Source organism: Somniosus microcephalus, chromosome 13, assembly GCF_052327205.1.
Source record: "Somniosus microcephalus isolate GS21.2 chromosome 13, FLI_Smic_1.0, whole genome shotgun sequence".
Lineage (NCBI taxonomy): Eukaryota > Metazoa > Chordata > Chondrichthyes > Squaliformes > Somniosidae > Somniosus > Somniosus microcephalus.
In genome coordinates this window covers 196,293,555-196,307,085 of record NC_140999.1, presented here as the reverse complement: position 1 = coordinate 196,307,085, position 13,531 = coordinate 196,293,555, and the positions used below count along the sequence as shown (strand labels likewise).

Below are 13,531 nucleotides of genomic sequence, written 5' to 3'. Positions count from 1 at the left end.
AGAAAACATGGCACAGGGGTCCTGATAAAATAGTCGCTAATAAATCGTTTGTGACATAATCACAAACTTTATAACCGGGGCGTGCACTCAAGCCCAGAACAGGGATATTGAACACGTAGTTTATTTAACAACTTCATGCAGAGGGTGGTGAATGTGTGGAGTCACTGGAGGCCAATCGTGTCAGAAAATCCAAGCGGGAGTTGGGCAGCTTTTTTTGGCGAAAGAAGCAGTTGAGGGGTGTAAGGGTCCGAGTACAGTACGGTATGTTTCAAATGCTAAGAGCAGCCAATGTCCTTTTCTGGTTGTGTATATTCCTATGTAACGGAACACTTCTGAATTTACAGGATAGCACGTGGAGAGAATGTGGTGTCACTGGTGCTTGTTGCACTGCTGTCTTGGCTTACCTTTCTCTCAAACAGCTTATTAATGTAAGGTTTCCAGTAGTGCTCCTTGATGCCTTTTGCTTCTACTATGAGCCCATCATGCAAGTCACATAGTTTGTCAATGATACATGGAGGTTGCACTGGGGGCTTATAGTCTTGGCTGCTAAACTCTGGCGGCAAACCTGTGTAATGAACAAATGTAACACACTTCAGAGAAAGTAATTCACCCAGAGAGCCACTCTGGTCCCTTTTCTGCTTGAAAATTAAACATCGAATCAAAAAAGTAATCAGGGACAAATAAAACTGATAGGGGCTGGAATATAGGAACTGGAGGAGGCCATTCTGCCCCTCGAGTCTGTTCCGCCATTCCATTAGATCATGGCTGATCTGTATCGCAACCAATGTTCCTGTTAAGCAGCGCGGTCTGCAGGTCCAACACAGGTCGTTCACCGGCTTTAAAATTGGTAATATCCACGCAGGCGTGAAACATTGAATGGGCTGCACAGCCACTTAAAAGGGCCCGCGCACCCAATAAAAATTACAGGGAACATTGATCACAACTCCATTTACCCGCCTTCTCTCCATATCCCTTGTTACCCTTACTGGAGAGTTCGATTTCAAAAACCTTTGTGTGAAACAATACTTCCTGATTTTGCTCCTAAATGGCCTAGCTCTAGAAACATAGAAGATAGGAGCAGGAGTAGGCCATTCGGCCCCTCGAGCCTGCTCCGCCATTCAATGCGATCATGGCTGATCATCCAAGTTCAGTACCCTGTCCCTGCCTTCTCCCCATATCCCTTTAGCCTTAAGAAATATATCCAACTCCTTCGTGAATATATTTAATGAATTGGCCTCTACGGACTTCTGTGGTAGAGAATTCCACAGGTTCACCGCTCTCTGGGTGAAGAAATTCCTCCTAATTTCTGTCCTAAATGGCTTACCCCTTATCCTTAGACTGTGACCCCTTGTTCTGGACTCCCCGACCATCGGGAACATCCTTCCTGCATCTAGTCTGTCCAGTCCTGTTAGAATTTTATAAGTTTCAATGAGATCCCCTCTAATTTTAAGGTTATGCCCTCTTGTTCTGGATTCCCCCACCAGAGGAAATAGTCTCTCTATATCTATCCTATCGAATCCCTTTATCATTTTAAACACCTCAATTAGATCATCCCATACATTTCTAAACTCAAGAGAATACAAACAAGGTTTATGAAACCTGGTCCTCATAATTTAACCCTTTTAAGCCACGGTAACCTTTTGGTGAATCTGCGCTGTACCCCCTCCAAAGTCAATATATTCCTCCACTGTGGCCGCAGTGTGTACAATCTACAAGATGCACTGCAGCGTCGCCAAGGCTTCTTTGGCAGCACCTCCCAAATCCACGACCCCCACCACCTAGAAGAACAAGGACAGCAGATACATGGGAACACCACCACCTCCAGGTCACACACCATCCTGACGTGAACATATGTCGCCATTCCTTCATCGTTGTTGGGTCAAAATCTTGGAACTCCCTACCTAGCAGAATTGTGTGATCACCTTCACCACACAGACTGCAGCGATTCAGGAAGGCAGTCCACCAGCACCTTCTCAAGGGGCAACTAGTGATGGGCAATAAAATGTTTGCTTTGCCAGCAATGCCCACTTCCAAATAATTAATTTTTAAAAATCTTTGCTGATGTGCAGTGCCCAAAACCAAGTACTGTACTCCAGATACTGCCCAGAATCCAGCAGTTATTGATAATGGAAAGAATGTACCACATCTGAAATGTTTGATGCCAAATGTTGCAAAGAGTTTAATTCTCACATTATTATTGATGAGCAGAGAAATTCATCCCCCCTCACTTTCATTTAAACGTGGGTCTCTGAAAACGTTTCATTTAGTGCTTGACTCCTGAGTTTGAATCTTCTCCCTATGATTTAAACTTAAAATGAAAAAGGTATACAGGTAGACTATCCTTTACCCGAAAACCTCGGGACCAGCCGAGTTTCGGATAAAGGAGAATTTCGGATTTCGGAAGGTGGGTCGGCGGGGGGTCGTGCGCACGACTTACGCTGACGCTCAGCGTAAGTCAGTCGGGGTCGGCGGGGGTCGGGGCCGGCGGGCGGGGTCGGCGGTTGTCGGGGTCCGCGGGGGGGCGGTCGGCGGGGCTGGCGGTTGTCAGGGCTGGCGGTTGTCGGGGCCGGCGGGGTCCGCGGTTGTCGGGGCTGGCGGGGTCGGCGGTTGTCGGGGTCTCGTGCGCACGACTTACCCTTTATCCGAACTTCCGCAACCGGAACCCTCTAAAAACCGAAGGTTTTTTCGTTCAGCGTAAGTCGTACGCATGGCTTACGCTGAACGAAAAAACCTTCGGTTTTTAGAGGGTTTCGGTTTTCGGAAGTCCGGATAAAGGGTAGTCTACCTGTATATATATACCCAGGGGAGAATTCTAAACCTTGGAGGGGGGGTGGGGGATCCTAACCAGAAACAAAATCCAACTGAAACCAGCTGGATTATATTTGGCTGTCCAAACTGGTTCCATTTCAAGATAACTGGATTAAATCTGCTGGTTCTGGCGATGGCAAGCTAAATGAATTCAAAAACAGTTGAAAAAATGAATCAATATTTCCTACTTGGTTGTAGTAACAAGTTAGCACAATGCTGTAAAGTACAACAGAAAGCACAGTAGTGCAGTAAGCTATGATATATACTGGTCGCTGCGCAACACTGCCCCTGCTATTGCAACTTAAGACATTGAGTTGCCAACACCAGTAATTTGGTCAGAAGTTCACGATTTTTGAAAGCTTTTAAAATCTTGTGATTCAAATGGGAAATGTATGTAGAAAGCCCCGTTAAAGGGGTAATTTCCTGACTTTGTGCAGGAAACCTTGCCCACAAGTAGTGCAAAGTGTCAATGGGAGCATTAAAAAGTTCCCAGAAATTGTGGGACTCGCGTGTCCTAGCAACACTGATGAGACAATCTCAGGTTGTTGATTAGATTATTGCCACGCAATTCCTCAAAAGGTATGCACTATTCTCTATCATACTCAGGACAAAAGCATTAGCTCTTACCTTCGAACCCTGGGCTAAGCAGATCTTTTCTGTTAGGACACAGTAAAGCATTTCCAAACACGAGGTCCAGGCAACAGAGCAAGAGGTGGTAAGAATTTACAAGGTCATCTCCGATCATACGGAAATTGCCTGCAAAACATAACAATGAAAGGTAATTGACCTGAAATGATAGCTCGATGTTTCTCGCTCTACAGAGGCTGCTTGACTTGCTGAGTGCTTCCAGCATTTTCTGTTTTTATTAATAATTTAAACATCTGGACTCGTTCTTCAAGCAGAAAATAGCTATAAATGTAGTATTTCCTGCAACGTTAAAATATTCGCTCATTGCGGAGTTGGGCAGGTTTTAAAGATGTGACTGATTGGATAGATAAGGCAATTCAGTAGATGTGTCGCTTGTTTGACAAATTCAAACATATGGTATAAGAGGAAATGCAGCAGAATGAATAGAAACTTGGTTGCCAGATGACAGACAAAAGACAAAGGGCTAGATTTTCGAGGAGCCGTCAGGCGGGGTTTCAGGCGTGTGGGGGGGGGGGAATCCCGAATTTGGGGGTCCCGCCACCATCCCGCCCAACGTAAGTTTCAGGGGCGGCGGGTACCCGCCCCGCACTGGGACCCGCCGAAACCAGGCGGGAAGGGATTAGTGCCAATTAACTGCCTGTTAACAGGCAGTTTTTAGCCTAATCCCTATTTTGAGGGGTTTCGTGTGGGTTTCCCGACGGCTCCAAACCACGCCAGGTAGAGCAGGCAGGCCGTCGGGTTGAAGGAGTTGGAGGGGTCGCGATGTCGGTGCTCAGGTGAGTGATGGGTGCATGAGTGCAAAGGTAAGTGTGTTTGGTGTGTCTAAAGAACTTTTACTTACCTGTAGTTACCTTCACAGCCTTTCTTCCTGTAGCCGTCGGGAGCCCATCACTCAGCCAGAACTGAAAGCTGAACGGCTGCGATCTGTGAAAAGTGACAGCCTTCAGCTTTGAGTGCCGGGAAGAGTTCTAACTGAGTCTGTGCAGAATGACTCAGCTTAGAACTCAGAGTGTCAGTGTTTGACAGCTTCAAACAGCTGTGAGACACTGATATTTCATCTGTCAGGAAATCTTGACAGCTGAAATTTCAGTCTGTGACGTCACCTGTTGCCGGGTGGCCCTTAATTGGCCTGCTGAGCCCGCTGGGCGGGCTCAACAAGGTCAATCAAGGGAAAATTGTGCGGATTGGCCGGATGTCGAAGTAGGCGGGTCAAAAACCCGAAAGGGGAAGTCCCGCCTTCTTCCCGACAGGTTTGGCAAAATCTACCCCAAAGAGTTAGGATAAATGGGTGTTGCTTGGACTGGCAAAGGGTTGAAGTGTTATACCCCAGGGCTCAACGCTGGGTCCACTTTAGTCCTTGGTGTATACAGAATTACAGCACTAACAGTCTGTTCAGCCCAACAAGTCACACAATCAATGGTCCTAATCCCATGTGCCCATCCTGTTCCCATACCCCTCTATTCCCCTTGCCTTCAACCACCTCTCTAACCTATTCATAAATGCTGACATCATCTCTGCTTCAATCACCAACCCTGGAAATGAATTCCATAGCCACATATTTCTCCTGCTCTCTGTCCTAAATCTCTTCTATGTAATCTTATATATCTATGTCCCCTTCTTCTAGAGCCGTCAATCATTGGCAAGTCTACTTCTATCTACTCTGTCCCATCTCTTATAATTTTAAAGGTATCAGCATTGGCTCAGTGAGTGGCACTCTCGCCTGAGTCAGGCAGTTGTGGGTTCAAGTCCCACTCCAGAGACTTGAGCACAAAATCCAGGCAGACACTTCAGTGCAGTGCTGAGGGAGGGCTGCACTGTCAGAGGAGTCGTCTTCTGGATGAGATGTTAAACCGAGATCCCGTCTGCCCTCTCAGGTGGACTATTTGAAGAAGCGCAGGAGTTCTCCCCGCTGTCCTGGCCAATATTTATCCCTCAACCAACATCATTAAAAAAACAGATTATCTGGTCATTATCACATTGCTGTTTGTGGGATCTTGCTGTGCGCAAATTGGCTGCTGCGTTTCCTACATTACAACAGTGACTACACTTCAAAAGTACGTCATTGGTTGTGAAGCACTTTGGGATGTTCTGAGATTGTGAAAGGTGCTGTATCATACAGCACAGAAGGAGGCCATTGGGCCTGTGCCGGCTCTTTGAAAGAGCTCTGCAATTAGTCCCACTCCCCCCTGCTCTTTCCCCACAGCCCTGCAAATTATAAATGCAATTTCTTTCTTTTTTTTAATACTTCTATCAAATCACACCTTAATCTCCTATTATAAACAAAACCAACCCCAATTTTTCAAGTCTTTCCTTATACCAGGCAGCATCCTGGTGAATCTGCACTGTACTCCCTCTGTTGCCTCAGCATCCTTCCTACAGTGTGGAGCCCAAAACTGCACGCAGTATTCCAAGTGTGGTCTTACTAAGGCTTGATATAGATTCACCATTACATCTTGACTTTTATATTCTATACCTCTTCCCATAATTCCCAGTTTTCCACGAGCTTTTTTATGGCCTTTCCAACTTGCGGTGCTGCTTTTAACATTTGTGAACCTAAATCTCCAAATTCCTCTGCTTTTCCACATCCTTCCACCACCGGCGCACCCTGGCTGCAGTGTGTACCATCTACAAGATGCACTGCAGCAACTCGCCAAGGCTTCTTCAGCAGCACCTCCCAAACCCGCGACCTCTTCCACCTAGAAGGACAAGGGCAGCAGGCGCATGGGAACACCATCACCTACAAGTTCCCCTCCAAGTCACACACCATCCTAACTTAGAAGTATATCGCCGATCCTTCATCATCGCTGGGTCAAAATCCTGGCACTCCCTACCTAACAGCACTGTGGGAGTTCCCTCACCACACGGACTGCAGCAGTTCAAGAAGGCAGCTCACCACCACCTTCTCAAGGGCAATTAGGGATGGGCAATAAATGCTGGCCTTGCCAGTGACACCCACATCCCATAAACGAATTAAAAAAAAACGCTCCGAACAGAGACATGTAATTGCTTCTCACCATTTAAAAAATATTCTGTTTTTCCATTGCTACCAAAGTGAATAACCTCACATTTCCCCACATTATACTCCATCTGCCTCCTTATTGCCCACTCACTTAACCCGTCTATATCCCTTTGCAGACTCTTTGTGTCCTCCTCACAGCTTGCTTTGTTGTTGTTGTAATGTTCTTTAGGAAAAAAACTTAAAACACTTGGGGGGAAAAATTGGGTATCCCCCATTTTGGGGCTAATATCGGCCGGGCGCTAATATCGGCCGGGCGCTAATATCGGCCGGGTGCAAAGTTTACCTCCTGGTGCTAATTATCGCCTCCGACTGCAAAATTCGCCTCTATCGCCCCTGGAGGTAATTTGGGCGCTAAATCAAGCACCACACACCTCTCTTAAGGCGCAAATGCCAGGGAGCGAGGCACTACCTCAGAACGTAACCGAAACTCAGGCGATGTTGGTTATCATGGAAACCAGACAGATTGGCGCTGTCCAGTTCATAAAGGGGAGGGTCCATCTTGCTGGCCAGCCACACCCTGCTCTTTGCAGCCTTGAATCTCGGCCTGGAGAGACCTCTAAAGCAATTGTGTTGGAACCACTAATGGATCGGCCCAGGGAAAGAGCTCGGCGCTTAGGAACCTCAAAAGTGGTGCTGAGGACCAAACTCCTTAGGACAGCGTTAATCTCTCCAGACATCTCTCTCGCTCTCAACCTGTGTACACAAAACATTTTGTCGACAAGAAAAAGCAGGAAGCGCATGCCTTTAAATTACGCTCCCCCAGCCCCTTCCCGACTTGAAAGCGTTCCCCTATTCCTGTCGTTCCTAGCGGCAGGTGCAAAGGCAGGGGGCGTGACTGAACTTCCAGTCTGGGGTTTTACCGGGGCGTTGCATGCTCTACTGACGTCACAATCTGCGGGCGCAGGAGATCGTGACGGTAATGTTTAGCGCCGCCGCAAAACGACTGGTCAATTTTGCGAGCAGCGCTAAAATCGCAGTGCTCGGGCGCTAAGTTCCTAACGTCCCGTTAGCGCTCCCGGAGGCTCTAACCGACCGAATTTTTCCCCCTTGAAGGGCAGCAGGCGCATGGGAACACCACCACCTCCAAGTTCCCCTCCAAGTCACACACCATCCTGACTTAGAAGTATATCGCCGTTCCTTCATCGTCGCTGGGTCAAAATCCTGGAACTCCCTCCCTAACAGCACTGTGGGAGCACCTTCACCACACGGACTGCAGCAGTTCAAGAAGGCGGCACACCATCACCTCCTCAAGGGCAACTAGGGATGGGCAATAAATGCTGGCATTGCCAGCGGCGTCCACTTCCCATAAACAAATTTTAAAAAACACCTTTCCCTATTCAAAGTATCATTATTTATTTTAAACCACTTCATATTTACTGACATTGAATTTCATCTGCCAGTTTTTATGCTGATTCCACAATCTGATCAATATCCCCTTGCCACTTCCTTTACCCTCAGAATTATTTACTATGCTACCTATTTTAGTATTGTCTGCAAATTTGGACACCACTTCCTCTAGTCCTATTTAACAGATGTAGGCCCAGAAAGGAACTCGTGGGACACCGTTACCCACTTCCAACCACTCGGAGATACTACCCTGAACTTTTACTCCCTGTCTCCTCCCTTCTAACCAATTTTTTATCCAATTTGCTACCCCTCTCGAAGGTCATACACCATAATCTTTTCCAATCGTCTCCTGTAGATGATTTGAACTTGGTATAAGGAAAACAAAATGAAATAGGAGGATACACTTAGTGAAAAGGCACTGAAGGGTGTGACTGAACAGAGAGATTTAAGAACTTAAGTCCTGAAATTGGAACAGGAGTCGGCCATTCGAGCCTACTCCGCCATTCAATAAGATCATGGCTGATCTTCTACCTCAACTACACCTTCCAGCACTAGGGGTTAAATACATAACTCCTGGAATGTGCAAGTACAGGTAGATAAAACTATAAAAAAGGTCAGTAGAATTTTGTGTTTTATAAATAGGGGCACAGAGTACAAAAGTAAAGAAGTGATGATGAACTTATATCAAATATTGCTTAGGTCAGTTAGAATATTGTGCAAGTCATTATAGAAAGAACATTACAGCTATAGAGTATACAGCATAACATAGAAGATAGGAGCAGGAGTAGGCCATTTGGCCCCTTGAGCCTGCTCCGCCATTCAATGAGATCATGGCTGATCATCCAAATTCAGTACCCTGTCCCTGCTTTCTCCCCATATCCCTTGATCCCTTTAGCCAACTCCGGCCTGAATATATTTAATTAATGTATTGGCCTCTACTGCCTTCTGTGGTAGAGAATTCCACAGGTTCACCACTCTCTGGGTGAAGAAATTCCCCCTCATTTCTGTCCTAAATGGCTAACCCCTTATCCTTAGACTGTGACCCCCTGGTTCTGGGCTCCCCCGCCATCGGGAACATCCTTCCTGCATCTAGTCTGTCTAGTCCTGTTAGAAATTTATAAGTTTCAATGAGAACCCCTCTCATTCTTCTAAACTCTGGCGAATACAAGCCCAATAGACACAATTTCTCCTCATACGTCATTCCTGCCATCCCAGGTATCAGCCTGGTGAATCTTTGCTGCACTCCCTCCATGGCAAGAACATCCTTCCTCAGATAAGGCGACCAAAACTGCACACAATACTCAAGGTGTGGTCTCACCAAGGCCCTGTACGACTGCAGCAAGACATCCTTGTTCCTGTACTCAAACCCTCTTGCTACGAAGGCCAACATACCATTTGCCTTCTTAACCGCCTGCTGCACCTGCATGCTTACCTTCAGCGACTGGTGCACAAGAACACCCAGGTCTCGTTGCACTTCCCCTTCTCCCAATCTATTGCCGTTCAGATAATAATCTGCCTTCCTGTTTTTGCCACCAAAGTGGATAACCTCGCATTTATCTACATTATACTGCATCTGCCATGCTTCTGCCCAATCACCCAACCTGTCCAAATCATACTGGAGTTTCTCGGCATCCTCCTCACAGCACACACGCCCACCCAGCTTTGTGTCGTCTGCAAACTTGGAGATATTACATCTAGTTCCCTCGTCTAGATCATTAATATATATTGTGACTAACTGGGGTTCTAGCACCGATCCCTGCGGTACCCCACTAGTCACTGCCTGCCACTCGGAAAATGACCCGTTTATTCCTGCCATCCCAGATTCACCAGGATGATGCCAGGGATGGGAGACTATAGTTATGAGGAGAGACTTGAGATACTGGGACTATTTCCACTAGAGCAAAAAGACTCAATGGAGAATTTTGATACAGTGAATAGAGAAAGACTATTTCCTCTGATTGGGGAGTCAGCGATGAGCGGTCACTGAGGAGAAAGGTTCGGAGGAATCTCTTTACACGGGGAATGAAATGGACTGAATGTTAATAGAAAACTGGATAAATATTTGAAGTAGAGGAAGATACAGGGCTATGGGCAGAACAGGAGGGCAGCAGGATTAGCTTCTTGTTGCTTTAGTAAAGAGCCAGCAAAAATACGATGGGCCGAATGGCCCTTTTGTGCTGTAAACTTCTATGGTTCATGCAACAGGAAAGCAGAGTTTTGGCAGAGGACCTTGGTTTAACGTCTCATCCAAAAGAGGGAACCTCTGACAATGCAGCACTCCCTATGTGCTCAAGTCTTTAGAGTGGGGTTTAACCCCACAACCTTCTGGCTTACAAATGAAAGGTGCTACCACTGAACCAAGGCTGACACGTGAAAGCAGAGTGAAATGAGATGCAGTGACAATATGAAGAAATAATACTCAGGGATGCAGGACTGTTCTTGTAGTGTCCGCGTATCAATAACACACGGACTGCAGGAGAACGGTAATAACAGGTGTTTACTGAACAGAGGGTATGCTGGAACTAACTGTACAAATTACTACACGGTGTTATATACAGGTCTGGTCACTACTGGTACTGCAGTATACAGGGGCTGTAAAAGATAGTTCCTCTCTTAAAGGTACATACATTACAATTCCTCCCCTTTTAGATAAACAGTACATAACATTCATTTAACAATTAAATAATAACTAATTACAATTACAATTTTCTTTGTACTATATACATCAGCTGAAAGTAATCATTTATAAATTCAGTCTTTGAGGAGGCTTCCTGATCCTGGCTGGATAGCGCCTTTTTCGAGTATCCTGTTCTTGCGGCGGAGTCGATTCTGGCTCATTGTCATTGGTTGGTTCGTCAGCTTCCAATACCACTGATTCTGAGGTAGACGCAATCTGTACTTCGGGTTCATCACCAGGTGCGTATGCTCGTGGTATGGGTTTGACTTGTTCCTGTGACTCTAGAATCTGGTCAGCATGGCATCTCATGATGCTCTCTCCAACGTCCACTGTGTACATTAGTGGTCCCTGCTGTGTGCATATCATTCCTGGCTGCCATTTTTCTGTTCGGTAGTCGCGGGCCAAGACTGGTTCCCCTATCTTGAAGCTCCTGGTTGGCTTCTCATTGATGTGCTGGAATTGCTTATTCTCAACATCTCGTCTTATGTTTGGTTTGAGCAAATCCAGGCGACATCTTAACCTTCGGTTAAAGAACATCATGGCTGGAGCTTGGTTGGTGACTGCATGTGTCGCATTCCGGTAAGCAAACAAGAAATTATCCACCTTGTGTTGCAGTGGTATGTTGTCGTTATACATCGCCTTTATTGCTTTTTTAAAGGTTTGAACAAACCTCTCAGCCAATCCATTTGTGGCTGGATGATATGGGGTGGATGTGTAATGCTTTACCCCATTATTCCTCAAAAACCTCCGGAAATCCTCGGACACAAACTGTGGTCCATTGTCGGAGCAAATCTGTTCTGGCAAGCCATTCCTGGCGAAGATGGTCCGTAGGACTGCAATAGTTTTCTCCGTGGTGGTGGAGGACATTTTGATGACCTCTGGCCATTTCGAATGTGCATCCACGGCGATTAAAAACATTGAGTCCATAAATGGACCAGCAAAATCAATGTGTACCCATTGCCATGGAGATGAGGGCCACTCCCATGGGTGTAGCGGGGCCTGTGGTGGAGCGTTTTGGACTTTCTGGCATCCTGTGCAGCTCTTGGTCATTTCCTCGATTTCTTTATCGATTCCCGGCCACCACACAAACGCCCTGGCTAGGCTCTTCATTTTTACCCCTCCCAGATGACCCTCATGAAGCTCATTGAGCACTCTATCTCTCAACTTGGGTGGAATTACCACTCGGGATCCACACATCAAGGTCCCCCGGCACACTGACAGCTGTTCTCTCCTTGGCGAGAATGCTGGCAACAGTGAGTCGCCATGTGCTGGCCATCCCTTCACCGTCAAATCATAGACCAGAGAGTGTGTCGGGTCATTTCGGGTTTCCTTCTCTATACTTGAGTTTGTAACAGGTAGACATTCGACTATGGTCGAATGGAATATCTCAACAGGGTCCACTGCAGGTGCTTCCTCCACCGTAGGCAGGCGCGACAGCCCATCAGCGTTTCCATGCTGTTTCGTGCCCTTATACTCTATTTCGTAATGATGTGCCCCTAGAAAAAGGGACCATCTTTGCAGCCGTTGCGCCGTCATCACCGGAACGCCCTTCTTTGGGTTAAAAATGGAGACAAGAGGCTGGTGATGTCAGTAAGGTGAATTTCTGCCTGTGCAGATAGTGACTGAACTTCTTCACCCCCCACACCAGGCTGAGGGCCTCCCTGTCAATCTGGGTGTAGTTACGCTCGGCTGAGGTTAACGAGCATGATGCAAAGGCTATTGGCCTCTCTGAACCGTCAAGGAATTTGTGCGACAGCACCGCTCCAATGTCGTAGGGAGACGCATCACATGCCAACCGAATCGGTAGTGTTGGATTGTAGTGGGCCAATACTTCTTTTGAAGTGATTAGGCATTTACATTTCTGAAAGGCACGCTTACACTCATTACTCCATTTCCATGCTACTCCAGTTTGCAGCAGGGCGTTCAGTGGGTGCAGAATTGTAGACAAATTTGGCAAGAACTTATGGTAGTAGTTCACCAACCCGAGGAACGACCTCAGTTGCGACACATTTTCCGGTGCTGGAGCCTTGACTACTGCCTCAATCTTGTCTGGGGACTTATGTAACCCCTCTTCATCAATCACGTGGCCACAATACGAGATTTGTTTCCTGAAAAACTCGCATTTGGGGCGGTTGGCTCGTAGCCCATATTCTTGTAATCTAGTGAGCACCTGCTCCAGGTTGGCAAGGTGTTCACTGTCATTTTCGCCCGTAACCAGGATGTCGTCCAAATAACACTGGGTCCCCGGGATCCCTTGCAGGACTTGTTCCATCGCCCTCTGCCAAATAGCCGGAGCTGATGCTACCCCGAATACCAGTCGGTTGTACTGGTAAAGACCTTTGTGAGTGTTTATCGTGAGGTATTTTCTAGATGCTTCTTCTACCTCCATTTGTAGATACGCTTGGGCCAGATCAATCTTCGTAAAGCGTTTCCCTCCAGATAGTGAGGCGAAAATATCTTCTATCCGCGGAAGTGGATATTGTACTGTGTGAAGGACTGGGTTCACAGTTACCTTAAAGTCCCCACGGATGCGAACCTTCTTCGGCTCCCCAGGCGTGCTGCTCAATGATTTCTTCATTACAGGAACAATGGGTGTGGCCCACTCGCTCCAGTCCACCTTGGACAGCACACCCGAACGCTCCAGCTCTGCTTCGACGGCTGGGCGGATCGCATATGGTACCGGTCTGGCCTTAAAAAATTTTGGGTTTGCGTTATCTTCAATTTTTATCGTTGCCGTTACGCCTTTTAGAGTCCCAAGTCCTTGCTGGAACACCTCTTTCGCGTCAGTTAGAATTTTTGACAGTCATCCAGGTGTGACGTCGTCATCCTTTTTGTCAGCCACAGTTAGCGCCTGAATGGAATGCCAATCCAATTGTATTTTTCGGATCCATTCACGTCCCAATAATGGTGGTCCTCCATCTTGTAGTATATATAGATACAATTTCTGTGTTTCCTTGCCGTTGTATTTAACGGGCACCATAATTTTTCCTCTGGGGTAGACTTTTTGCCCCGTATATGTCTTCAAGACAATG

General features: G+C 46.8%; 1 protein-coding gene across 3 annotated transcripts in view; it reads right to left on the bottom strand.

Annotated features, from left to right (window-relative positions):
* The window catches only part of rbl1 (retinoblastoma-like 1 (p107)), an 83,870-nt gene that overhangs the window by 54,123 nt on the left and 16,216 nt on the right, over nt 1–13,531 (bottom strand). For all 3 annotated transcript variants that reach the window (XM_086005939.1, XM_086005938.1, XM_086005941.1), the window contains exons 5-6: nt 3,436–3,564; nt 405–565 (exon numbers count right to left, since the gene is read on the bottom strand). In XM_086005939.1, coding sequence (XP_085862065.1) covers nt 405–565; nt 3,436–3,564 — 290 coding nt within the window. The remainder of the gene's footprint in view (nt 1–404; nt 566–3,435; nt 3,565–13,531) is intronic.